The 27,706-nt window shown below is 39.3% G+C and overlaps 2 protein-coding genes across 2 annotated transcripts; both read right to left on the bottom strand.

Moving 5' to 3' along the window:
• Window positions 1-355: 355 nt before the first annotated feature.
• LOC146964014 (calpain-1 catalytic subunit-like) lies at window positions 356-11,658 on the bottom strand. Its single transcript, XM_085767139.1, has 21 exons — window positions 11,496-11,658; window positions 10,217-10,469; window positions 9,375-9,444; window positions 8,905-9,023; window positions 8,677-8,810; window positions 8,396-8,570; window positions 6,808-6,882; window positions 6,630-6,715; window positions 6,008-6,082; window positions 5,700-5,860; window positions 5,055-5,236; window positions 4,360-4,565; window positions 3,708-3,765; window positions 3,528-3,599; window positions 3,180-3,237; window positions 3,019-3,080; window positions 2,587-2,655; window positions 2,313-2,391; window positions 1,170-1,286; window positions 935-987; window positions 356-704 (listed from the first exon to the last, which is right to left on the bottom strand). The coding sequence occupies exons 2-21, from the start codon at window positions 10,451-10,453 to the stop codon at window positions 678-680; spliced, it is 2,115 nt and encodes a 704-aa protein (XP_085623265.1). The 5' UTR covers window positions 10,454-10,469; window positions 11,496-11,658; the 3' UTR covers window positions 356-677.
• Window positions 11,659-13,044: 1,386 nt separating this feature from the next.
• Window positions 13,045-26,281, bottom strand: LOC146964015 (calpain-1 catalytic subunit-like). Its single transcript, XM_085767141.1, has 22 exons — window positions 26,225-26,281; window positions 21,877-22,131; window positions 20,818-20,887; window positions 20,615-20,733; window positions 20,029-20,162; window positions 19,754-19,928; window positions 19,498-19,572; window positions 19,277-19,362; window positions 18,208-18,282; window positions 17,525-17,682; window positions 16,687-16,844; window positions 16,246-16,257; window positions 15,922-16,130; window positions 15,788-15,827; window positions 15,539-15,607; window positions 15,240-15,297; window positions 15,066-15,127; window positions 13,835-13,903; window positions 13,651-13,729; window positions 13,458-13,574; window positions 13,263-13,315; window positions 13,045-13,160 (listed from the first exon to the last, which is right to left on the bottom strand). The coding sequence occupies exons 2-22, from the start codon at window positions 22,108-22,110 to the stop codon at window positions 13,134-13,136; spliced, it is 2,079 nt and encodes a 692-aa protein (XP_085623267.1). The 5' UTR covers window positions 22,111-22,131; window positions 26,225-26,281; the 3' UTR covers window positions 13,045-13,133.
• Window positions 26,282-27,706: the final 1,425 nt, after the last annotated feature.

Raw genomic sequence — 27,706 nt, forward strand, 5'->3', positions numbered from 1 at the left:
CTGTTTGAATAATGTCTTTATTCTGTGAATACCATAAACGTGTAAGAAAAAATAAAACCTCATCCTGACCTAAAACACCTAACCCACTCAAGTGTAAAATATAGTATATCACCTGGCTGATAAACACACTTGAAGGCTGCATGCTTTAATGTGATGCTTTAAGGAAAATGTTAATGCTACAGTAGCATGCTGATATTTGGCAAGTATAAGGTTCACCATGGTCACCATCTTAGTTTAGCACCTAAGAATACTGCAAATAAGCACTTGACAAGTAAATCTGAGAAGGGATAATCAAAGCGATCGCCATTCATCCTGACTGATTCTGACATGAATGTATATATTCCATTTCAACCAGTTCAATAGTTACCAAGAACCTACACTCAAAATCATCACTAGAAGAAGGATCGCCAAAAGTCAGCAGGTTTCATCCTCATGTGCCAAAGTCTATGGTAAAAGAAAAGCTTATTCCCACTTCACAGTAAAACAGAAAATACAGTAACCCACTTTAAATGTCCACCAGCCAATGTCTGCTACACTGAGTATGTCTGTCCCTCTGGTCTTCTATGCTTTGCAGTAGAATTAAGTAAAAGCCCCATAGTTTGAAACCATGCAGTTCCTAATGTTTTGTATTTATTGGTGCAGTTCCAAAGGAATCCTGCAGGTGATCCTCTCTCTGGTTAAGTGTACATTGAAAGGTACAACCACTGTAAAATAAAGAGGGAATAGATTATTCATGTGTTTCAGCCAACATGTACAGTAGATATGATTCAAATCATAATTGTTTCATCACAGAAAGCTGCAAATGTACGGGAACTGCATCTGAAACAATGTCTGTGAATATTTGCAAATAACAGTTGTTGGTTAAGAAGGTTTTCAGCTATCATCTGCCTGCATATTTCAAGAAATCATCACAGCACTGAAAAGCTTTTATTACCTCCTTTTCGCGAAGAGCCATGGTCATCCCGTCGGACAACTGGCTGAAGATTTCTATTGAGAAAGACACAAATTCTTATTACTCCAGGGACAGGACATGTTGTTTTAATTGTCTTTTTAAGATATCTTTTAAAATGTCAGAGGAGGAGCATCTCTCACACAAAAAAGAGCAACCAAATATACACCTCAGAATGAGGCATTGTTTATAATGACAGTTGACGTGCAGATTTACTCACGGATCATGCAGTCAAAGCGCAGGACTAAACTGATGAAATTTTCCAATGAGATGTTTCCAGAGGACCCCCCGTAGCGCAGAGCCATCAGATTCAGCATGTCATCACTGATCTTCTTTCCTGGGAAACAACCAAACAGGACAAGAATTTAGATAAGACCTTATTTTAGCAACTGATTATTATTTTTATCACTACTTCACCCGCAAATAATTATTTTGTTTCTCAAAGTTGTGACAGTACAGTACCAAACTGTCGTACAGTAGCTCTTTGGTTCACTGAAACCGAGCAACCATGATTACTGTTAATAACTGTGTTTTTCTGACTATGAAGTCCAAACACACCCTTTGTTGATGTTTGCGTGTGAATTTGTCAAGTACAAAAGAAAATGATGATGACAACATAATTATGATGCAGATGACGGATGATGAGCATGTTGTAGGTCCAGTCTTCAAATGAAAGGTTTGGAGCAAGGTCAATAAACTCTTACCAAGTAACAAAGTTGACATTTACATGTATTAATAACAGACACAAGATATTGCATGCATTGCATTCCTTGTTGTCAAACCTGTCTAGTTATTTCCAGAAACCATATTGTGTTTCCCATGAGAACAGCCTGTTCATGTTAAGACACAGAACTGATTGCTTTCTTGTTGTTTATGTGGTTGCTGGCCACCAGCCACAGCTTTTTCTTAAATGTTAAATGTTTCCCTACATGTATGTTGTAGTTGTTGATTAACATACAACATAATATTCAATGGCCAATGAGTTTTTTTTAGCCATTTACAGAAATGTCTACATGGGTCTACATTTCAGGTTCAACCAAAAAGAGATTTCCCCTCTGTTGAAGGAAGCCCCACATGAACATGATACAGTTGCATGACTATTCCAAATCTATAGCACAAGTCCAATTTTTAAATTATATCACTCTCTTTTTTTGACATTGTATTATGTAGTATGATTTTAAATTCACATCTTATACTTCATCACCATTGGTGTGTGCCATTTATCTGGTACCTGGTTTCATAGCTTTGCTTTATATCATGATTATATCTTTATATCTTTGGTATCTAACTTCTGTATTTTCTGTTTCTTTGCACCTTTGATTAGATTAGATACTAATGTCCAGGGACCTGGTTGATAGTCTACCTCTAGTCATGACTGCATTCCTGAGTTCGCTCAGTGATAGTGTGCCAGTTTTTGAAACATCAGTGCGGTAGAAGATGTCCTGGGTAAAGAAAGTTACAGTATGTGAAAATCAAAGCTCAACACAGCAACAACGCACAAATCATGATCAGGAAAATTACTGTGATCTTACTCAAGTTGTAACTCTGTAAAATTGTAATCAGAGTGGAAGCAACAAATCATAATATGTTTTATTATAAAATAATGAATCTTCACTTGTATGTATGTATCCTTTTACCATGTAAGCGCTGACTTTCCTCCACATACGCAGGAATTCATCACCATTTAGTTTCCCGGTGACTGATGTCTGTAATCAGTCATTAAGTTATTAAATCTCCTCTTGTGTTCTCATGTCTATAAAATCTAATCATACCAGCAAAAGGGCAAGCAGGTTTTAGCATGGGGACAAGTGGCATGCCAAGACAAGAAAGGAAAGCAGTGCCAAAACAAACAGCTACACCCTTACCAATAAATGTTGATGTTGTTGCTGGCTCTCATTTTGCAAACATGACATGGTCATGCACACAAAAAATGATTGAAATGATACATGTAACTGCTCAGCCTAACTTTCAGAGGTGGTAGTTTTCCTGCTCCTGATGGTACATCAGCAGCACTGTATGATACTTAACCACATGCTAATTTGCAGGTAAGACAGAGAAAAAGTGGATACATCCATCAGAGCAATCATGCTGCGACAGGCATCAATGCTGAATCCTCCAGACTTCAAGTCTCCTAAAGAAAAATTGAAAGAACACTCAATTTAGCCAAATCGAGAAACATAGCAATGTCGCATGGCTTTATTAATATGTTTTACAGTTTTACAGTCCAAACCTTTCAGGATCACATCATTCAGAATCTTCTGGAGCTGCTCAGCATCCACCTCCTCATACTGGAAATGAAAGGAAATGTCAGACTTGCATTGACTAACATTATCATCTTTCATGGCTAATTTTGTATATTGGGGGATTAATAGCATGTTATACTATGACAACATTGTGGGTATCTCTTAGCCATCAGTACCCTCTTGGAGTCTAGTTTATGTTAGTGGGCTGTAGATCGGTGTAACTGAAACTGCACTGTGGAAAGTGTTACAGATACTTTCAGCTAATTTCTAATAAGGAAATACTGTTTATAACCATAATCCCTTGAATGTTAAGATCTTGCTTTAAGACAAATTACCTTGTCAGCGTGTTGACGGAACAAATCCAGTGTTTTTTCATCTTCTCCCTCCGTAGAAGTTGGTGAAAGTGGCTGAAAAGTAAGATCACACACTATCAGGGTAATCGATACAGTAACCAACATAAAACAAAATAGCAAGACAAATAGTTATTCAGTTCACAATACATTTTAATTGCATACCAGTTCATTATGGTGATGATCTTCACTATGTGCATGGTGATGGCCACCAGAATTCTCACTGAGAGACAAAACAAGAAGCATCAATGCATTACTTTGGGGCGTAACCCATGTTAAGTTGCTTTGATGTCTAGAGCACCAAATAGCTGGAGAGATAATGAAAGTTTGGTTCAAGTGCACACATTGGCTCAATACCTACTAATCTGTGTTTGTCACATTAGGTAGGCAGGTGCGGCAATGTGAAACAAAAGAAATGCAACTCCTGTTAAGTAACAATAAAAGGTATCTATGTACTAGATTGACCTACTAACTTAGGCCATGGTTAAACCTACAGGGAACAATCACCTTGTTCATTTATGAATCGGATGTTATGTGAACAACAAATTGTCTCAATTGTTTGTTCTGCAGAGGAAAGATAGTAAAGAATGGACGTTACAGTAGAAGCTTGGAGTGGTTTAAAGGCATCTTTGATGAGACCAACAAAGGTAATGCTTATACCACAAACAATGCAGGACTTAGAAACTGCAATCAACTCATTACACAGTGCAATCCTTTTCAGGTAAATGTGATGTGTCTTAGTGATATCTAGTAGAATAAGTGCAACTGTCATTAACACATTTCGAAAAGCCAATTAGAGTTTTTTTTTGTAACTTACTGGACATGCGTCTCTGCCTTGGACAGGATGGTCAGGATGAAGGAGGCTGTCTCATTTGGTTTGAAGGTGGATGGCACAATCAGGTATTCACCAGGCTTCAGTATAAGTAACAGCATCACCTCACGTGCATTGACGTAGCTTTGAGTTTGGGCAACGGGTTGGTTTCTGGTGAAGAACTCTTCTGAGAACTTCCCTTTCTCACCTTTGTACTGAGATGGCAGAGATAAAGACATGTTTTATGTCTAGCAGCTTATCTCAATCCCCTATAGAGATAAACAGTGTAAACTTAAAATGTTTCTTACCTCATCTGTCACCTTGGATGAAATCAGAGGAAAATGAGTTCATGTTGAAGACGGAACAAAATTAGTTCAAGTAAAATCATAACATGACATATAAATTAAATACCACAAATGCAATTCATACCATGAATAAGCAGGTGTACAGCAGGTGTACAGTATTTACCGAAATTCAAGTACAATATAATCAAAAAGCACAGTGTAAAAATGTACTCTAAGCCTACTTGGAAAGTACTTATTGTAGTTAACTTTTAAATTCAAGTATATTCAACATACTGACACATGGGCATACAGAATGGTTTCATCTTCTCTTAAAATTATTTAACAACTACTTCCCATGTCTTTGCATGAAATATTTATAAGACACCCCAATGTGGCACAGCAACAAAAAAGTTGAAGGAAAAAGGGTGGTACCTCAAATATTGAGAATCCAATGTGGAGATTTTGGACCAGACGTCTGTTCCTCTTGTCAGGCTTTTGCATGAGAGACACCAACATGTTGTCTCCACCCTGTGTCTGAGAACATTCACTGCGTAATTCATCAATTGTGACGCGATACTGTGGATTGGTCCAGAAGGTCCCTGGAGAACAGAAGAGAGAGTGAAGAGAAGACCAAGTCAGATGAAAGTGGATAAAAAGTCTACTTTAGTAGAAAAGATAAACTTACTGTAAAAAGAGAACAGACTAAACAAACAGCCAGGCATCACATTGATGCTCCTGATGGGAAATTGGATGAACAGTAACATTAATATTATATAATATAAGTCAGAGAAATCAGAAATTCTTTCCACATTCTTCTTTCTCTGAAACGTTGCCTGGTGTGTGGCACTGGAATAATTATAGATTTAAAAAAAAAAATGATGATCATTAAATCAAGTTAAACTAAGATTTCTGAAAGGTGCCAGGTACAATTTTTATTCAGTCTTTTTGGTGTCTCACACACTGTAGCTCATATTTGTCATGTGCTGTAACATCTACAATTTCAGTTTTTAATGTAAAGTTTCTTATTTATTAGTTTAGGTTTTTGTAAAGGACAGGGAGTACCTCGGTTGTTCATGCATCCACCAGCAGTGATTCCTGCAACCCATCTGCCCTCATAGTAGGAAGTCTTCCAATGGCAAGAGGAACTTCCATCAAGGAAGTCAGGACACAGGGTGCAGATGTCAAGATCTGAGTAGAACTTGCAGAAATCTTGCAGTGTCATCCTGTCAAAATACAACTTTAATTTAGATACAGTATGTATTGGTGTAATCTTGGTTGTGATGAAAAATTGAAACCATCAGTCTGAATTTCAATTTACCATGAATCATCATTTTTAAAAATGAAATTAACTATGATTCCTAAATGCTTACCAAAACTCCCCATCATCACCCACGTCAAGGCATAGATTACGTTCTTCAGGACTCACAGTTTGCCAAAATGGTGACCTTCAGAGACATTGACATTGAAAAAGAAGAAAAATAAGAAGCCAGGGGATACTTCAGTACTTACCGTACCTTCCCCTTGATTAAAATGCCATTTAACTATGATAAAACAACACAACATATTTTGCATTGCAAGACCTTATGCCATGAGTGACGAAAACAATGTCAGTTACCTTGGCATATTTTGAGCAAAGTTTTAATGGTCAACCCCATTTTGTATTTTCAGACAACTGCCATAAGATAGGTAACCCAAATGTAGTATATAACAGAGCTACTGAGTGGCCAACTGATCACACTGTAGTTGTACTACCATAGTGACCATGGTACGGCATGAAGCTGAAAAAGTGTTAAGAAATCGAAAATTCTGGTTTTTAAATATTCTGTTAAAAATGTATTAGCTGTTCATTAAACTTGTATATGTTCTCTTTCAAACATCTATAAGGTGACAAGTACGTCGTTATACCTTTTCAACAACACATTATTCAATAATAAGTGTTAATGAACTTGATACGTTGTTTACATGAAACATCTGAGTCTTAGTAAATCTTACTCATCACTCCAGTCTCCATTCCACTCTCTTTGACCCCATGGGTTCCACAAACGCACCAGGTTTACAGGTTGCCCACGACTCATCACCTGACCATTAATCAATCAAGAGAGAACAAGTGTTATTTACACAAATCACTGAATTATCTATGTTGCCATTTCTTTGAAGAAAATTATTTCACCTGTCTCACACCCGTGACAGTATAGGCATGTCCTTGGACAATTCCATTGGGTAGTACAGTGTTTTCAGATGTCGCCTACAAGATAGAGATATGTTTACTGTAATTGCAAGGAGTCTCTGTCGTGTGTAACACATAATATACAAATTTCAAGATTATACATACAAAATTTTAAAGATGGATATAGTGGCAAACAAGTTGGTCTGTTTTCATGTTGTCCACATTCAAACACAAGCCAATGCAGAGCACACAATCCCTCTATCAATGGAGTATTTCAGGGGATAATCTGGTCAAAAGAAGGGCCTTAACAGAAAGGCACAGGTTTAAATCCAGCCTGTGCCAAATTCTGCATGTGATCCTCTCTCTCCCAGCTTTTCTATTTCTCTCTCTTTGTCTCTCTCTCACTATTTAATGAATTAACAATTATTGAAGTATCTTTGATAAAAATGAATGAAGTGATGCCTGCATGAAAGAGATGTAGCTACGGTATTGTCAACCATTGAGCACTCTTTCATAAAGTGCACCATACTGTACATGAGTGAAGCTACTTTTTGGTGTGCTTTACGTGCTTTGCTGCATGATATCAGTTGGTAATCAAACCCAAATCTTACATGTGGTAGGCTATTAACTTGTAGCCATCTTGCCAGTAATTTATTCCATAATTGAATTCCCAGTCCAAAAAAAGGCAGAGGAGGGATGTTTGCGACATGTAAGACTTGTGGTTAAGAATATTTCAGTTTAGATAAGGTTTAAAAAGTTTATGGCTACAGCTAATTTTGAACTCTTATTGGTTATTTTCAATTCCGTATCAACATCTGCTTTTCCCATCTTTACCAGTAAACCAAGCTGATGACATGAACACACAAGACATTTCATAAAACCAGTAATTTATGTCAAAATTACATAATTAAATATAACTGAACTGGTGCATCCACTGCATTAATAGTTCTCACATATCAGTAATAGTTCTCACATATCAACACCCCACCCTTTCATTATTTAAAGGTCAAGACTGTCATAGACGGCATAGCCTCTAGCCCTTTTTCAGGGGAGTAGCTCTTATGTAAGGAACATGTTCTATCACGAAATCTTTTTCCCCCTGTATAAAAGACTTATAATGCCAAGACTTTTAGAGATTAATGTCAATCTCAGTCAGTCTCAGTGATCATAATTTTTCATTCTAGTAAATTACAATAAGACTACTTGGTTTGAGTATATGTTTTACTTCCATTATATCTTTGTATTTATATAAGAGTTAAGAGATCATAATATAAATCCCAAAATACTCTATATATTAGATCTTAGATATTGAGCCATGGCAGGCACTGCTGCCATTTACGTTGATGTTCAGTTCACAGTGCCTGGAATTATCTGGTCTTTCTTTGCATAATGCATGAATGTGGGTGTCTAAATTTAGGACTGTTAGGACACGTGAAAATGCTGGCAGCTAGAAATCAACGTCCATCTTAGATATAACAAAACAGACTTTGTAGTTGTAAGGTAAACTAGCATTGACCATTTAACATGAATATTATTTTGAAAGTAAAAGCAAAAAGAAGCTTGTGGTTTTGTCCGGTATAATCATTCTTACCCCCGGATGTGTACCACAACCCATCAGGGATTGGGATTGGGCAGCTCTGCTCATCAGCTCCCACAGTTTTGGATGAGGATTTTCCAGCTTAACATTCATGTGAACACCACCAGTGAAGTCCACCAAAGCCTCTGAAGGAGTTCCAGCATTCATGTCTACATAGGAACCACACACCCTGTAATAGGGACAATTGGTGTGAAATCACTTTCACACATTCTGAAAATAAGATCATGTATCCATATACATACATTTATGACTGATATATATGTAGTTGTACATACTTGGCGTAGGCTTTCTCTAGTAAAGCAGGCCAGAATTCATTTGGGTCTTTGGAGTGGACAAAGATTAGATTGCCATTGATTGTTGGTAGCTTGTCATCAATGATGACTTCCACCCACCTTCCAAACCTCCAAAACTAAACAGAGAGGGGGGAATATAAAGAGGCTTACAGAAACATAACTTTCCATAATCCACATTTGGACAATTACTGCTGGTAATGCGAAGTTTACCCTGAAATGGAACAGCCCACAGTACTCATCATCAAAATTTTGGTCTTGAGGGACAACTCGTTCAAATATGAAATCCTGGAAAGTCAGTGCTCCAATAGATGCAAGAAACCAGCAGTCCCCTGAGTAGATAAGGATAATTGAATTATTGAAACAGTATGTCATGCAGACATGACAGTAAAAAGTGTATAAAGTTTTTGCACTTAAAGACTGCTATTGCAGTCAAGGGAGCACTGTCTCAAGATAACAGATGAAGGTATGGGCTATGTGGATTTTTTTTACATCCTTACATCCTTAATATGAGCATCATTTTATTAGCATTGTGAGAAAAAAGGCCCATCTGCAGAGACAGTGGTTGAAGGATGGAGGTGAAGCCTTCACACCTTTGACAGAGGAGGTTTGTGGACTTGTTGTCTGTTTCTCTTAATGGTATTGCTGAAAAATGTATTTTTATAGCACAGCAATTTCCCTACCAACAACTCCTTGACCAAAGTCAAATCTGGAGACCCCATCGACAACAAAACATGGATTGGAAACAAGTTCCTGAAACAGAAAGATTGTTGACACAAAACTTGTTAAAACAATTGTCAGAAAACAACACAGTGATAGACTAAAACTGTATTGGTTTGTCTTTGACAACAGATTTTGTGAGCATGGTTACTGTGTCACTTTGCGATTAGTTAAAGCAGAAGTAAGTGATATATTTGTGTTAATATAAGTCTTAAATAGTTATATCTTCCGAAAGCAATCACTTACATAGAGTGTTTGAACCGAAACACGGGTCTGTCAGTCACTCTGCTCTGCTCTGAGCCGAGGAGAAAACATTTATCGTATCCTACAGTTTTTATCCAATGAGGAGAGAGAACGGCATGCAGGGCTGTGTGTGCAGCCAAGGGACGCCGTGAATGTGGCGACGTAGGGACGAGGACTGTTATGGTGCGTTCAAGGAAACTCGTATTTTTCCGACCGTGAAGTCGTACCAGTTCGATCTGGTACGAGTTCACCGGTCGGAAGTTACGAGTGGCCGTTATAGTGACTTTCACAGGTAAAACAGGTCGGAAAAACACGAGTGGGTTGCCTGGAACGCTACAAAGTCGTAAGTTGTGACTTGAAGCTGTAATTTACGATTTCAAAAGCCTGCCTGGAACGCAGCATTAGCGAAAACAACCGGACCACTTACTTCTGCTTTAAGTAGTAATATAATACACACCAGCTAATAAACCAAGCAGTTAGACTGTCATTGCAGCGCCTTTGATTGAGACTATAAAATTTTAGTGTTATATGGGATCCCTTCTTTTAAACCACCAATACTCACGTGTGGTCTCCGCCAGATGATTCTTTCCATGTCTGAGGGGCCCAGTATTCCTCGGCCAATGGTTTTCCTGTCAGGGGGGAACATACCATCGACGAACCTTACGCGACGGTTTAGAAGGTAGCTTTTCATCTGCTGGTAGTCTTGTTTTAGGAACTTCTCAGGGTTTTCGTAGGTCCCAAAGCCATTTTTCTGATGACGTGCATTGACGATGTTCATACACACACCCGGGGGAGGCATTGCTGCAGTGGTTGAGCTTTGTTCAGAAAAAAAAAGGAAAAAAATGATTACAAGGTATTCGTTTTAACACATATTTTCACATAGGCCTAAGCAAGCTTAATATTTGATCCTTTATTACCCACAAATCAAATGCATAATTTCAACAATGTTCCTAATAATTTGCAACTTTTAGAATAGAGTAGAAGATTGCTCCTGCAATTTCTGAACTTTCTCCATTCAATAAAAGAGATAAATGCCTGGTGCAGAGGAACTGCTTAGGACAAGTTCATCTCCACTTTCGACATGTCCGGACAGGAAAGTAATATCAAACATTTCCAGCAGGTTGGGCTACTGCTCCCAAGTTTCAGACCACCCTCTGGTCCCACAATGCATACTTAACATGGAGGAGCAGCATTAAGTTACTGAGAAACACAGATCTTGAACAAGTCCCAACAGATTATTACCCCTGCAGCTTTGACCTCCTTTAAAACCAGGTGAATGGTTGCATGGATCACATACCAGTATAGCAGTTTTGATTAATCTTACTGCATTTAAAGATCTTTGCTTTTATCCTCTAATGTATTGAATAAGAAAATGCATGGATTTTGACAATTTATTGCTTTGTAAGTTGCTTCTTGTTATTCTTTATGATGCAGTGACAGACTGTCTCACTTTGGCTACCATGCAGATGTGAGCTAAACATTTCACAGTCATAGTATACATTCAATATGCTAATAACAGTGCAATCTAGCTGCTGTGTGTTTATTCAGTTTTTGCAGGTTTACAGTTATACAATAAATACAATCATGCAAGGCTTTAACGTTCACACAACGTTAATTTAATTTTTTTCCCATGGCAAATATCAAATTAACACAATGCGATAATAAGTAATAGAATTCAACCCAATTCCAGTGAACAGCAATTTGCAGTGTCTCAATTGTAACATCAATTCCCAATGAAAGACTCAGAACCAAACAGTACAATTCTACAAGTTGTCTAAGTGTAAGTGAAAGTGTAATTTAACTTGTTGAATATTACTGACATATGATGACCTTAATCTTACCTCGCTGACAAGAGAGCTTGTTGAATCTGGAAGGTCGAGCAGGACTGAATGAAAAAGCTTCATGTATTATATAGCTGCTGCAGACGCCGGAGGCCACTACTGTCTACGTGGGATGTTAAGTTATGAAACTCTAGCTGCTCTAGAGCTTTTACCTGGTGCAGCAGCCCTATGCCTGCAGGCAGGCTGAGACAAAAAAAAACAAAAAAACCTGCATACACACACACACACACACACACACACACACACACACACACACACACACACACACACACAATAAGAGACACAGAGAGTGGGAGATGAATAGAACACACCCTTAAGCTTCAATGAAGATATGGATATTCATAAAAACATGCTTTGCTGGTTGGAAGTGTCACATGAACCGTACTGGCTGCTTGCAAGGTTAAGTTTAACACTATTGTCTGTGCATGTCATACTGTAACATGTACTGATCTGTCATTGGGGAAGTTCCATTAATTCATGCGACAAACATGTGAATTGCCAGTTCATACATGCTAATTTATGTAATGAAGATTCATTCAGTTTTTGTGTTTTTCACAAGTCTGTGTGGTGGGTGGTACGTATCCCAGCATGCATCAGGTAGGAGGTAATTACACACTCAGGACCCTTTTAAAAGCTGCATGGTTGTTACAAGTCTAATACACACTGACAGACGGACAGATACACACAGTCACACACCTAAAGCCAAAGCTGCAGTTCCGGTTAATCTCACTTCACCACCATGTGTTTGAAGGGAAAACACAGGGAGAAAATGTACACAACACAAGTCATGGTTCTTAAACTCAAGCAGGGAGATTCTATTACAGTAATCCAGTGCAATGCACGTGTTAATTTTGAAAAAAAAAAGTATTTGTGCATCAGTTTGCATGGCAACTTTTTGTTCTACTTAGTGTATTTTGTTTGTATCAGTCTCCAGCAGATCAGCAGGTCGAAACAGCCGGACTCTAACATCCTGAGGTTGTTGAGTGTAACTGCATGTAGCCTACGTCAGTAAGATTTCCTGGTTGGATCTGGAACTGTGTTCAGCCACATGAGGGCAGATGTGCAGCACAAATGTATGTTCAAAACATCTGTGGTACAGCAACAAGCCTTGATGCATTGTTTGTCTAAATCTGATGTATACGAATATTCAACCTTTGTTTACAGTAAATCCAGAGTTGGCGTAGGTATGTTTTATCAGGTTGTTTTCTGGGAATTATTGACAAAAAAAAAAAAAAAAAAATCAGACCACCTACCTAGGCCCCGGACAGTTGAGGAGACCTTTTACACAATTTTATTATTTTCATTTAAAACATGAAGAACAGTTGTGCCATGCAATAAGGTCTGAATTATGTTTGTACTGTACGTATTAATTTTGACAAGATTGATCACATTATGATTCTGCTAATAATACAAAAAAAGTTTCACATTTAAACACTGGTTATTTTTTCACACTAGTGTCAGTTGAGCTATGATATCATACCCACATATTCATGGTAAAATGGCTCATTCACAGAGAAATATATTTTCTTTTTTCTATGTGTTGATTATGGAGTTCCACAATGGAAAGAAAAGCATTTTTTCTTCTTTTTTCCTCTCAAATCCACTGTGTGCACATTGTATGTCCTTGTACCTTTCAGGTTAGGTGTACAATGAAACATACAGCCACTGGAAACAAAATAAAAGAAAGAGAGAGATTATTAACCAAGAAAACATTAACGCTGAGGTTGTCAGAAGTTGTAACTATGAATAATGACAGTGTTTTATTACCTCTGACTGTTGGAGATTCATTGATTTCCCATCAGACAGCTGTATGAAGATTTCTGGTGAGCAACAAACAAATTGTAAAATAACCTATATCACCCAATACTGTAGTAAACAATATTTGAACTTGTACTTTTACTTGTACTTACTTACTACTCTGACCTACAGTATCGTGAACCAGTCTTGCATGACTTGACTTACTGAGCATGCAGTCCATGCGAAGGATGAGACTGATGAAACTCTCCAGTGTCATGTGTCCAGAGGAGGCCCCGTAGCGCAGAGCCATCAGATTCAGCATGTCATCGCTGACATTGATTCCTGAAAAATACACATTGTAGGGTAAACATTCAGGTGTAGCTTGTTTTTGTTTTAAAAGAATTCAAAGATGGTTTACCTGAGGCCACAAATGCATTCCTGAGTTCACTCAGTGACAGTGTCCCAGTCCGTGAAACATCTGTTTTGAAGAAAATGTCCTGGCAACAGAAAACACAAATAATGACCAGTTGGAGCACTCTGTTGCATGTAAATAACTCTAAACATTTGTATGGCTTGTTTAACAAGGACTTAGATCTATTTACCTTGTATGCGACAACCTTTCTCCACAGACGGAGAAACTCCTCACTGTTGAGTTTGCCAGTGATTGATGTCTTTTTAACTCAACATTAAGGCAACAAAGCTACACGCATCTGACACATTTGGCATTGTTTTCAGACACACAGGCTCTACAGTATGTTTAACCCCTTGGTCGCACTGCACGTGGAAGCTGCGCGCGTGCACTGCGCGCGGCTTCTCGGGCGCTTGGGTGATCGCACTGGGAGCGTACTTCTCCTGTGTGTGTGTGTCTCATGTGCAGACGCAACGGTCAAATATGTATGGACAAGCAACAACTTAGTTAATAATCATTTAATTATTTTATTTTGAAAATTGACCGGATTCTCTCGCCTTTTCTGTGCCCGACTTCCTGTCTGGTACGATCTGGTCTATCCAGCTTGACAGACGGCACTCTCGGCGCTCGCTGCTCGCGTGAAAAATAGAAATGAACCGATCTGAAGCGCTGCAGGCGCGCCGCGCGCGCACTGCGCTCCACAGCGCGAGATGTGCGACCAGGCAGACCGGTTAACATGTGCGCCGATCTGAAACTGCCTCCGCTCCAAGGCGCTGCGCTTTGGTTCCACGTCCAGTGCGACCAGCCTGTAAAGACCCCCTCCCATGAAAATCGTGTTTTTTGTGCTTTTCACATGTTCCTGTGGCATTTTTCTTGTGTTAGAGGGCATAGCAGCAGAAAAGGAAGAGCAAAATTGCATTTCTGAGTTTTTCTGCCTTCAAATTGCTGTGAACCAATGGCAGACGCAAACTGGCCATTTCAGGGAGACTGGAGTTGACATGTCACAACTCCAGGGGAGGGCACTAGTGCTACAAGCTCCCGCCCCGCTCTGCATCTGGCTCAGAGGTGAAAGGTTTGACAGTAAAACAGGTATAGCTCACCTGGTAGAGCAGCTTGCATCGTGAGCAAGGACTATATTCCAGTCTGAGATCACATCCCAGTGTGCAGTTTTACGCTAAACGCGCTGAATATGTAATTGTACAATGTCCAGCTGTCAGCGGGGGGGGGGGTGGCTGGGCGGGTGCAGAGCAGCGCAGTCTCCGCCCACCCTCCAGAGGTGCATTGCTAATGAGCTGCTGGATTTGAAATAACCAAAAAGGGTCGCGGGAGGGGGACTTTAAAGTAAATATAACTACTGCGTAAGATGATATTCAAAATCATTAAACTGCAGTGTTTTGAATGAATTTTGTTCATGTACAGGATACATCCATCAGAGCAACCATGCTGCGTGAGGCATCGATGCTGAAGCCTCCAGATTTCAGGTCTCCTAAATTAAACAGAAAACATATCATTAGTAACTCAACCCCCCATATGAGAATATATGAAAGCATATGAAGAAAAAACTCTTTAGTCTGATGGTGATTTTTTACTGTCCAAACCTTTCAAGATTTTTTCATTTAGAAGCTTTTGCAGCTGATCCGCGTCCACCTCATCATACTAGCAATGACAGGAAAACAGTATAAAAAGAATGAGAAAGATTTTAAAATATGATTTTTTTTTTCTCATTTTTTTTTAATTATCAAGGGTTCAGTGCAAACTATACAACACATGAACATTACATGTTGGACCTGACCCATTTCCACATGTTCATAATATGAAATACTGCTTTGTGCAGCTTTAAACTGAAGATTTCAAGTCGTGAATAAACTCAGAGTAAAACAGGTTAGTGAGAACTTACCTTGTCTGAGTACTGGCTGAAAACAATCCTTTTATTGTCATCTTCCTCTGTATTTGAGACCAGCTTGATCTGGGAACAGAGCAAACATAACAAAGACATTTAGTGTAAGATATTTTGCACTATAGGAAATGAAAATGGCAAAACATATGTATATAAGAGATATTTAGTAGTTTAGAACATACAACACTATTCGAAATAAATGCAAAAATAATGAGAAAAAACACTAATGTGATGTCAGATCTTGCTCACCCTTTGAACTGGTTCCTGATTATAGTGTCCAGAGTTCTCACTTTGGGGAAAGATCCAAAGACATTACATATAGCGTCATATGCCATGCCGATTATACAGACAACAAACATTAAGAAAATAGAGTGTGTACTTACTAGCCATGGGTCTCTGCTTTGGAGTGGATGGTCAAGAGGAAGGAGGCTGTCTCGTTGGCGTTGAATGTGGATGGCACAATCAGGTATTCAGCAGGTTTTAGGTGCAGGAACTCCACCACATCACGGGCATTCACGTAGGTTTTTGTTTGGGCCACTGGTGAGCGGGTGTTGAAGAAAGAGGCTGGGAACTTCCCCTTCTGTGTCTTGTACTGCAATCAATTGTAAATAAATTGTAAATATCCATTCTTTTCACGTTATATAATTTACAATAAACAGTGTGGATGACAAATCGGTATTGTGAGCAGTGAGAGAATTGTTTCTTACTTGTTCTGTCACCTTGAAGGAAATCATCAGGCGGTGAGTTCATGTTGGGGAAAGAAGGCAAGTAATTAAGTTAGTAGTTGTCAAATTTCCCATAAATATCATGCAAACACACTTACACATCAGAAACATGCCATCTTAGCCAGTCTTTATATAACCTTCAAAGATTTTACTGTTAATGTTACTGTAACTTTTAACTTCTATAGAATTTGGTGTACTTGCAAGTTGCAACCAGGGACCGATGCCGACATCTTACAAATTCTTCAAGGAGGTATAATAATATAATCAAACAAAAAATTTGGCAGGAAAGTAGCAGGAAAAATACTTTCTCTAAAGAGGCAGAGACCTTGAGACTGGCTAGGAGCCCATCTGCCTCGACCACTTATCTAATACAATGCTTGTCATATCCACACACTATGACAGACTCAATAGAGCTATGCTTACTTCAAACACGTAGAATCCAATGTGGAGATTCTGAACCAGGTGTCGCTTTCTCTTGTCAGGCTTTTGCATTAGAGACACCAAGATGTTTTTCTCTTCATCACTCTCTGAATGTTGACATTCAATCTTGATGCGATACTGTGGATTAGTCCAGAAACTTTCTGGTAGACAAAGAAAGAAACAAAGTTTGTGTGAAAAAAAGAAAAAAACATGAACCTCAGTCTCATCAACTCAAAACTGATCTAAAAATATCCATTACCAAATCTACTACTGTGATTTGTTCATTTAGTGTGTATTATATAACATGCCAAGTTGAATAGGTTGAAGTTGTGTATTACATAACATTGTGACTTGTGTGAGTTCTTTTTATTGCCACTTTAACTGTCTGTCTGGCTTGTATGAAGTGTACCACTGGTTCATGCAAGATAAGATGCTGTGTAAAACCATGTTACAGTGATGTCCTGTCTTATCACATCACTGCTCATCCATTTTGCATTATGGGGTTTATATTTAACAGACTAGCAACCCTGAGGACGCAGGATGGGTGAACTTGTAATTCTGTGTTTGAATGTTGCTTGTACCTATACCTGCATTTGCCAACATGACTGTCATAGCTGCAGGCAGCAAATAATGACAACCACCTTTTTAACATCAAAAGGTAATTAAAGAATTGTTAATCAGCACATCTTTTCACTTGTCACGTTGTAATAGTATCATTTGTTGAAATCAGTTCCTCCTACAGTGGAACAGTAAAGCAATAACCAGGAAGCTCGGAGATTGTGGAATGATTGATCAACCACCATGTTTTATTGGTAAGATATTCTATTCAATTATAAAGTACCACGGTTGTTCATGCATCCTCCAGCTGTGGTTCCTGCAACCCATCTGCCCTCATAAGTGGAGGTGTTCCATTTAGCAGAGTTTGGATCAAGGAAGTCTGGAGTCACGCAGCAGATGTCAAGATCTTCGTAGAACTTACAGAAGTCTTGCACAGCCATCCTGTTAAAACAAAAGTTAGATGACACACAATTGTTATTATTTTCTATTATGTGATGCAAAAAAACTGAAACATTATACTTGACAAAGACAGTTAAAGGTCAGACTTCAGTTCTTATCCTGCTGGACTTATCAGCAGCCTATGATACATTTGTAACCACCTTGCCTCACTTTACAGGCCCTAATGTACTACTGATCTGTCTTGACAACAACATCATACAGACATGCCTCTAGGATGAGTATTGGTAACCTATCTTCTAATTTTCTACCTGCATGTCTTCATATATTACTGCTATGCGGATGACAGACAACTGTACCTGTAGTTTTCCATCACACAACCCTACAGTCTCTGTTTTGTCTATTACACATGGATGATGACATGACACCTTCATTTAAACCCATGTGAAATCTGAACTGTAAATTAATTGTATCCTATAAGTATCATAAAAATGAGTTCTAGATGTAAGATAGCTAGAGAAGGCTCTGATGGTTAGAGGAGATTTCTACATTGTGACTTGGTGTGCTTACCAAAACTCTCCATCATCATCCACTGCAAGACACATCTCACAATCCTGAGGGCTCACTGTTTGCCACAGAGGTGACCTTGAAGACAATTAATAGTTTAAGCAAGAGAAGAGACAATATTGTATCATTCATTTTCAATTGTAATGTCCCTGAGGTCTGAAAGTCCCTCCCCCTTACAATGTTCCATTTTGTGGTGTCAGCGCATATGTTTTTTTATCTCACTATTTTCTAACGGACGAGCAGTGCAGTGGTAATGTCCATACTATCTCTGACCGTTTATTTTTGTAAAGAAATCATCACAACAAGGAAAAAGTGTTTGTTTCTGTGGTGGGGAGAGCAGGCGCTCTGTGATCGGATAGTAATGTCTTTCCAGGACATTTCAGAGTTAGGCTGTCTGAGGTGAGTGATTAGATGCAAAAACACAAAGTTTATACTGTTTATACTGTTCACTAGTTAAGTAGTGTCTCATTAGGATTCGAGTCATGTACCATAGATATTTGATTGTTTTTTGAGTGTTTATTGTGGTTGAAAAAATTGCCCCTATAGGTTAGCGTTGTCGCTATTGCTAGCGCCATCTAGCCATGGTGTAACTCCGGTTTGCCTGCGTCAATTTTAGTCGCGTTTTTTGCTCCCCCCAATACTGGGTGTGTGACCATCAGGACAACGATTTATAGGTCAAAAATGACTGGTATTCTCATTTAAAGACCCCCTCCCATGAAAATCGTGTTTTTCGTGCTTTTCACATGTTCCTGTGGCATTTTTCTTGTGTTAGAGGACATATCAGCAGAAAAGGAAGTGCAAAATTGCATTTCTGAGTTTTTCTGCCTTCAAATTGCTGTGAACCAATGGCAGACGCAAACTGGACCAAAAAGGGTCGCGGGAGGGGGGCTTTAAGGCAAGACTTACTGACTTCACTCACCAATTTAGATAAAACCAAGAGAAGACATTCTTGGAGAAGACTATTTTTAACAAGTAAATTAAATGTTTTTGTGTTTATGTTTTTAAATAATTTAATCCCTAGAAAATATTATCAATATTTCTGCAACAGCAAATCTATAGACCTATTTCTTACTTATCACTCCAGTCCCCTTTCCATTCTCCATGGCTCCATGGATTCCACAGACGCACCAGGTTCACAACTTGCCCTCGGGACATCAGCTGTCCAATCATTATGTAAATATAAACATGCAAATAAATCTTGTCACTGTGGCAGCAACAGCTTTCATAATCAATATCAGATTAGTGGTATTAAATTCAAATTCAAAATGTATTGTTTGAAGTGTAATTCTTCACCTGTTTGACACTTGTGATAGTGTAAGCATGGCCTTGGACCAGTCCATTTGGTAAAACATGGTTTTCAGAGGTCTCCTACAAGCCAAAAATATTTATCATCACTGAGCATTTGACAGATATAGAAGAGGATTTTTAACAATTACCACTTTAATCTCTGACTTCTGACTGTCAAGTTCAGAATTCTGAGTATTTATTACCAGCTGGGAGATAACTTTATCTCTTCACTATTGGGTTTATGTAGTTTCATATTACATACCCCCTGAGCTGTACTACATCCCATCAGTGAGCTACATCTGCCAGCTCTGAATAGCAGCTCCCATAAGTTTGAAGGAGGGTTTTGCAATTGGATGCTCATGTGGACACCACCAGTGAAATCCAACATAGCCTCTGCTGGAGTACCAAGATTCATGTCGGCATAGGAACCACACACCCTGACACAAGCAGAAGAGATATTGAGTTGTAGTTGTTATAATCCACAAATAAGTGAAAACTGTTTTAAGTCTGAGAAACAATGTTATTTTCCTGTCATACTTGGCATAAGCCTTCTCCAGCAAAGCAGGCCAGAACTCATTTCGGTCTTTTGAGTGGACAAAGATTAGTTGGTCATTGATCGTTGGTAGCTTGTCATCAATGACGACATCCACCCATCTTCCAAACCTCCAGAACTGTCAAGAAGAAATGTCAAAAAAAACAAGAGATAATGCCTATAACGAATATATACTATACTCAGTTATTGTAGCCCACATAATGACTCTAATTCCTGTCTTAGTTTGAGGTTCCCGTATCTTGTGCTGGTTTGTTCTGTTAAGGTGCAGGTTTAGAACAGGATCCAACATGCAGATGGAGACTTAGGAAACGGTATGGTGAAACAAAGAAAAAGGTTCATTAACTTAGAGGGAACCCAAAAGAACAGGATGAACACAGGAACAAGAATGTAGACAAACCAACAAAGGACAATGGGAAAACATAAGGTCATAATACATGAGGTGAGGTGGGACAATAAAACACAGGTGAGAAACACTAGAAGACGGAGAGCACTGTGTCTCTGAGTGTAAATATGACAAAAAGATAATAACTTGTGTGGTGCGCGTGTGTGCTCGCGCGCGCGTGCATTTACCCTGAAGTGAAACAGCCCACTGTAGTTTTCATCAAATGTTTGTCCAAGAGGAACAACCTGCCCGAAGATTTGATTCTGGAAAGTCAGAGCTCCGATAGATGCAAGAAACCAGCAATTTTCTGAAGAAAATCATGTATATTGAGATATCAGACGGACATTTAACAGTAAACAGTAAAACATTTTGAATACAGACATTTTCCTACTGAGTATTCCTTGACCGAAGTCAAATCTGGAGACACCATCAAGTACGAAGGATGCATTAGGAGCAATTTTCTAAAAATTAAATAGATAGGTCGAAGTCATCTCTAGGTCAAGAACATTTACATTACTGTATATATAGCACAAACAACCTAGATGGACCAAAGTGCGTTACGGGGTGTTCCCACCAAACGCGATGACGCTTCATCGCGCGTCGAGATTACATGTAAAGTCAATGCAAACACGCGATTAGTCGCGTCATCGCGCCGGGCGATGCGATGGACGCGATGGACGCGTTGGCCGCGAAAAATCGCCTCCATCGCGTCGCCCGGCGCGATGACGCTTCATCGCTCATAGAACTTTTGCGGCGAATTCGCGTGAAGACGCGCCGCGACAGCCTATCAGGTTTGAGATCGTCACCAACGTGCTGACGTACGGACGTACTGGTGTTCCCTTGGCAGTTTAGTCAGAGCGAGTCTATTGACAATATTAGAAGTTTTCTGGTTTAGTTTAGTTTATTATTCAGATCCCCATTAGCTGCTGCAAAGCCACAGCTCTTCACTGTTGCTTTTCCGGTGCTGTTACAAACGTTTCTGATTTGGAGATTCGGACCTGAAAGCCCGTTATCACTGCTGTTTTCAACCAGCGGGCGCTGCGAGCACGTCCCAAAGCACTCAACAGGCGGTCAGTCACACAGTAGTTCACGGAGCCGTCTCCTCCTCCTCCTCCTGCAGCCAGAGACCCACACCGCTGTGTGTACAGGGACAGGAACAGTGCAGCGACGGTGGTTATCTCAGCCAGAGAATGAAATAGTGGGAGAAATGTTGTTGTTTGGGCGGGCTCGTCGCGCGACGCGATGCCGCGACGAGGCGTTTTTTGCATATTGAACCAGCGTCAAAACTGGAGTGTCTAGCGCGACGCGATTTCATTTGACGCGCGATTCAATCGCGTTCATCGCGTTTGGTGGGAACACCCCGTTACATAAATAAATAGCAATGAAATACTAAAGTACATTTCAAAAATACAATATACAACAAAGACAAAGATAAATATCTCACACTCACATTTGGTCTCAGCCACACAACTTGTGACAAGATTTGTGGGGGCAACGCTTCACCTATAGATCTTCTGGCAGGTGGGAACATGTCATCAATGTACCTTAGTCTTTGTGTGAGACAGTACTGTTTAAGCTGCTGGTAGTCTTGGTTTAAGAATTTCTCAGGATTGGCAACACTCCCATAACCATCCTGCTTATTACGAGCCCCCAAGATGTTCAGGCACACACCGGGAGGAGGCATTGTCGTGGTTATGTTTGGACTCTGTTAAGGAAAAGAAAAACTACTTTGATATTCATGAGGGATTTGCATGCAAGTCCTAAAAGAGACACTAAGTACGTTTGTTGTCAAGTAGGTAAAAGAAGAACTACCTTGATATTTGTGAAAAATTTTGCATGTAAGTTCTAAGAGACACTAACTGTCTCAGTCAGTGTATTTCTCCTTTAAAATGCTTGAGTTGTTGTTTTTGTGTCGCCTAGCTGTACTGTGATTGTTTTTAACTTGTGTACCTGTAGTAAGTATACTAGCTTCATGAATCAAGAAAATGCATTAGCAGGTGTGTAAGTCCCTTTGTTTTTGCAACCATCTTCTTTAGTCAGCCATAAATAACATAATAATAAGTTATACAGCCAACGTGCACCAGGAGATACACCCACTTTAACATCCTGTAGGGGGTGTGCTGGGAGGTTTTCACTAATGAAGTTTGCATTTATCAAAAGTCTTGTCTGGTATTAGCATCTAGATGATATGATTTGGTTCAGGCTATCTTTCATCGTTTCGTCAGCCTGATCTGAAAACATCATGGCTGCCAGTGGTGGAGAACCTGCTTCCTTCCGTGGAACTAATCATATTAAACATACTTATTTTCAATAAAACAACAGTATAAATTCCTAAAATGAATTAGAACAGTTGTCTAAACATTCTCATGAAGAAAAAATGTTCCAACTGTGTTTGTGGTGTTACTTAGCAGCTTTTGAAATGATACGTTGCCAGATTAGGGGTAGAAATTTGGTCAATGTTCATTATTCAAAATGTTGTTTCAAACTGGAAGGCATGCTAATAATTACTGCAGTACCAGATATTATCATGCACAGCTTTGCCCATTACAACAGGATAACTGTATTTTACTTAAAGCAGAAGTGATCCGGTCGTTTTCGCTAATGCTGCGTTCGAGGCACGCTTTTGAAATCGTAAATTACAGCTTCAAGTCACAACTTACGACTTTGTAGCGTTCCAGGCAACCCACTCGTGTTTTTCCGACCTGTTTTACCTGTGAAAGTCACTATAACGGCCACTCGTAACTTCTGACCCGTGAACTCGTACCAGATCAAACTGATACAACTTCACATGTCGGAAAAACACGAGGGTCTGAACGCACCATAACAGTCCTCGTCCCTACGTCGCCACATTCACGGCGTCCCTTGGCTGCACACACAGCCCTGCATGCCGTTCTCTCTCCTCATTGGATAAAAACTGTAGGATACGATAAATGTTTTCTCCTCGGCTCAGAGCAGAGCAGAGGGACTGACAGACCCGTGTTTCGGTCCAAACACTCTATGTAAGTGATTGCTGTCGGAAGATATAACTATTTAAGACTTATATTAACACAAATATATCACTTACTTCTGCTTTAAATAAATATATTTATTTTCAAGCAGGGCATCTCGGCTAGGTCATTTTATGGGAAAAGAAAGGATGTGGTCAACTGCTGTCACAGAACCAGTCACACACAACCCAACAATAAATACAGACTATAAATAGCTAAAAATAAATAATAACTGGTGGTATGTATGTAGGCTAGTTAGGGGTGTAACAAATAGTCAATTCACGATTTGTTACGAAATAACTCCGATATCATAGTCACAGTATTATGTAAAGTGGTGGGGGGGGGGATACCCAATGAAGATCTGTGTAACAAATTTTTGTTGATGAAAAACAATTTGACTGCAAATGGACTTTATGCACAGTTCCATAAGCCAGCTTGTTTATTTCCTGTCTTACATTATTGGACCCACTGATTAATCCAGGGGCCTCATTTATCAAAGAGCGTGTAAAAGTCCTCTTAAATTTTCAGTACGACGGAAAGCAAAACCTGACGGGAAAAAATATACACTCTTTTCAGATCTATCAAACTCCGCGTACACACGGCTGCACGGTATTTCCCTTGATAGATCACAGGACCTGACGAAAGCGTGGATGAGAGACTCATACCCAGCCCCCTAAACGGCCCCATACAACCGCATATTTAGAAGAGCACAGTTACGTGCATATTAAGTAGCCATGTGCACTCTGAAACGTGGCAATGACGTCAGTGGAAGACGGTGAATAACACAGGCACGTTAATTGAGAAACAGAGGGAATTTCTCTGTGGATACACGGTTGCTATCAGTCAGATTAGCTATGTGTGACGTCCGACAAGGATCAAACATCCAAGTTTAAAAACAAATCGGCAGCAGCGCACACTGATCTGAAAGCACTGAGAAGAAGATCATATTTATTCTGCCCCTTATTTTAGACTAGGCTATGTCATAATAATTTAAAGCAGGGTTTCCACTGCCAGTCAGTACTACTTTGAGACAACGAGGCCCTGAAGGAACTTCCGTGAATGGGAAGATTTGATTTTCATTTGTGCTGTATATATTAAAAAAAAGGCAAAACAAACAAACATTGAAGTAACAGTCTGTGCTTCCTAAAATGATGTTTTACACCCATTTTTGTAAAAAATAAAAAAAAAAAAAAAAATATCGATCATGTTTTCTCATTTGCTTTGATTTGCTCCGACATTATTGTGCTTGCTGCTTGCTTGTGTGTGTCCAGTCTGGCTACGTAACACACGCACGTCGCAGTAATTATTTTCCAGACTGGACAGACGGGTTGTGGAAGAGGTGTAGCCTACATGCAAGGGAAAAAATATCAATATGATATCAAAACCCGAAATTCGTTTTTATAAAGCCAGTATTTAGGAGCAAACTAATGTAAATGCACAGGGGAAAAATCTGAGTCGCTGTGCTTTTCATGTAAAGTGCCGACGTCAACACGTGTGCGGTGGTGGTGGTGGTGTGGGGGGGGGCGTCATCATCACCACCACTTGCTACTTCAAACAGTGTTCCGCGTGTCTCTCCCTCGCATACTGCAGTTCTCTGACTCTGCAGCGGCGTCGCCATTCCTCCTGTCTTCAAAAAGTGTGTAAATGCCGGTACGCCATGGTCGGACTGGTCGTAAATTTTTGCACTTACTCCCGACAAGTTTTGGTTTGATAGATCCCAAATTAGGCGGAGAAAAGTGCGTACGCACAAAATGGGGGAAAGAGCGTGTAAAAAAGCGTGTATCCACAATGATAAATGAGGCCCCAGGTCTTTTTGTTTTTCAGTCTTTTCCGAACTATGTGCACAAAACAAGCAAGTATTTTGCCATCTTCTGCCATTCCCATGTGCAAAATGTTAGAATAAAATGTTATTATGAGTTAATTTAAGATTAGTGCGAAATACAAACATAAAATTCTGTCTCTCTAAAGGTAAATGCAAAAATATTATTTTTTAATTTCTCCCTTATGCAGACTTAAAAACATACAAAAGTTTGTTGCCTGTCTTCACTATAAAACAGTGTTTCCACTAGGATCTTTTTTATGGAGTAGCAGCAGTGGCGTGTCACTTCTTTATGAGACTGCTTTCTAATGAGATTACAAAGTTGGATTGGAAAAAATTAATAAAATCAACTTTAAAAGGTCTATGTGTAATGTAAATGACCAAGGAATATAACAATGTATAACTTATCTTCATCAAAATGAGCATTAATATGTTTATTATTTGGGCTCTTTTTATACCTTAATAGGGCAACGTATCCCGGGAGATACAACTCATAAAATCCAAAATATTGAATATATATATATTTTGAATTTTGAAATATTTTTCTTAGGGCCTAAAGAGATGAGTGATAACATTAAATTATTTTTTGCAACTTATTTTCCACTCCTGCCTGTTTAAGGGTTAAGTGTTTTGTTTTCAGCTAGATCACATTAGTCATATTATTTTTACACTCCTCCCTGACACGTTGTGGAAGCATTTGTTTTGCTCACTACAATACTTTGGTTTTCCTTTGGTCTTTTAGACACATTTTAACACAAATATCAATCAAAGTTAAATGCTGTGGTCCAATATAAAATATTTGAATGGTACATTCTTCCCATAGTAGAAAAAGTTATTGTGAATTTAAATTGTCAAAAGTTTTCATATCGCTCTTCTGTATGACAAAAGGACCGTTCTTTTAAAGTCTTTCTCACTGGGACAACACACGTGTAAACTACAATCTGCTAAATTGTGAATTCAAAATTATTTCAAATAGTTTCTGAAAATCTTACCTCACTGGCTTGAAAGAGAAAATCTGCAGTGCAGTATAGAGGTTAGGTAGATCAGCAAGTGATAGCGGAGAAGCTTAGACGCTTATATAATGTGTAAACGCCCCAGGCTACCTTAGTGTTTTCATGTTTTGCATAGAAACATGAAAGTTATCAGTTGTCTTGGAACAAACCCCGCCAGGGAGCTCCTGTCGTGTAATCTTACCTGAAGCACACTTGGCCGGGTTTGTTTGTGTATTTACCACGTCCATCCTGTAGTTATCTTTACTGCACCAAGAGAGGTTGTCAATGATTAGTCAAGCTGTAAAACAAAGCTATTATACTGAGGGCACTAGACGCTCTGGTTAAAATGCACTGCCCTGCACTGTATCTGGCCAGTAGCTCCTGCACATTTGTTTATAAAAGGTGTGATTCTGTGACCAAGGTCAAGTCTTTACAAGTTTACATGAACCATTAACACCAGTCAGTAGATGCTGTTCTCTTGAATTTAGCAGTAGTTTCAGCAAATTATGGGGGGAAATTATCCTCAGTAATGATAATTCATAAAACCTGCAAATTGTATTTCTCAAAAACATAATCAACTATTGTCTAATATAGTTACAATTATGCATTGTAAGGCTAAAGAAACTAAAACTGGACGTAACGAGTGCCTAAATATTCGTTTTTCAGTACCTAACACTTTTTCCAAACATGACACACAATTGCCAAAAATTGCCCTTGCCCCTGCTGTTAGCCCGGACTGCCCTCCCTTCCCATGAACCTGTCTGCCATCCAGTCCCCCCATTAAGCTGGCCAGCTCTCCCTCCCTGCAATTTTTCCCTGTTAAAAGGGTTTTCTATGGAGTTTTTCCTCAGTGGATGTGAGGGTCTAAGGGCAGAGGATGTTGTGATGCCATGTAAAGCCCTTTGAGACAAACTGTTAGTAAAAACGGGCTATACAAATAAAATTGCCTTGCCTTGCCTTCTCAAAATCACACATTGTAAACACAAATTTTCAAAAGAATACAAGAATAGTGTGACACAATACACCAAATCTACCAAAACGCTACTGTCTTCTATCAGAAACATTTAGTTAAAGCAGATAACAGCGGCACGGCCGTTTCGGCTAATGCTGTGTTCAAGGCAGGCTTTTGAAACCGTAAGTTACAGCTTCAAGTCACAACTACGACTTGGTAGCGTTCCAGGTAACCCGTAGCTCGTGTTTTTACCGTCCTGTTGTCTGTGAAAGTTCCCTATAACGGCCACTCGTAACTTCCGACCCGTGAACTCGTACCAGATCGAACTGGTATGACTTCACAGGAAGGAAAAACACAAAGTACGAGTTTCCTTGAACGCACCATGAGTTAGCAGCCCCCGCCCTTGTCAGGCATCAATTGGTCCTCGTGCTACGTCACCACATTCACGCGCATCCCTTGGCTGCACACACAGCCCTTCATGCCGTTCTCTCCCCTCATTGGATAACACTTGTATCCCACAAGGAAAATTT

Source organism: Trachurus japonicus, chromosome 22, assembly GCF_045865225.1.
Source record: "Trachurus japonicus isolate A0001 chromosome 22, Traja_1.0".
Lineage (NCBI taxonomy): Eukaryota > Metazoa > Chordata > Actinopteri > Carangiformes > Carangidae > Trachurus > Trachurus japonicus.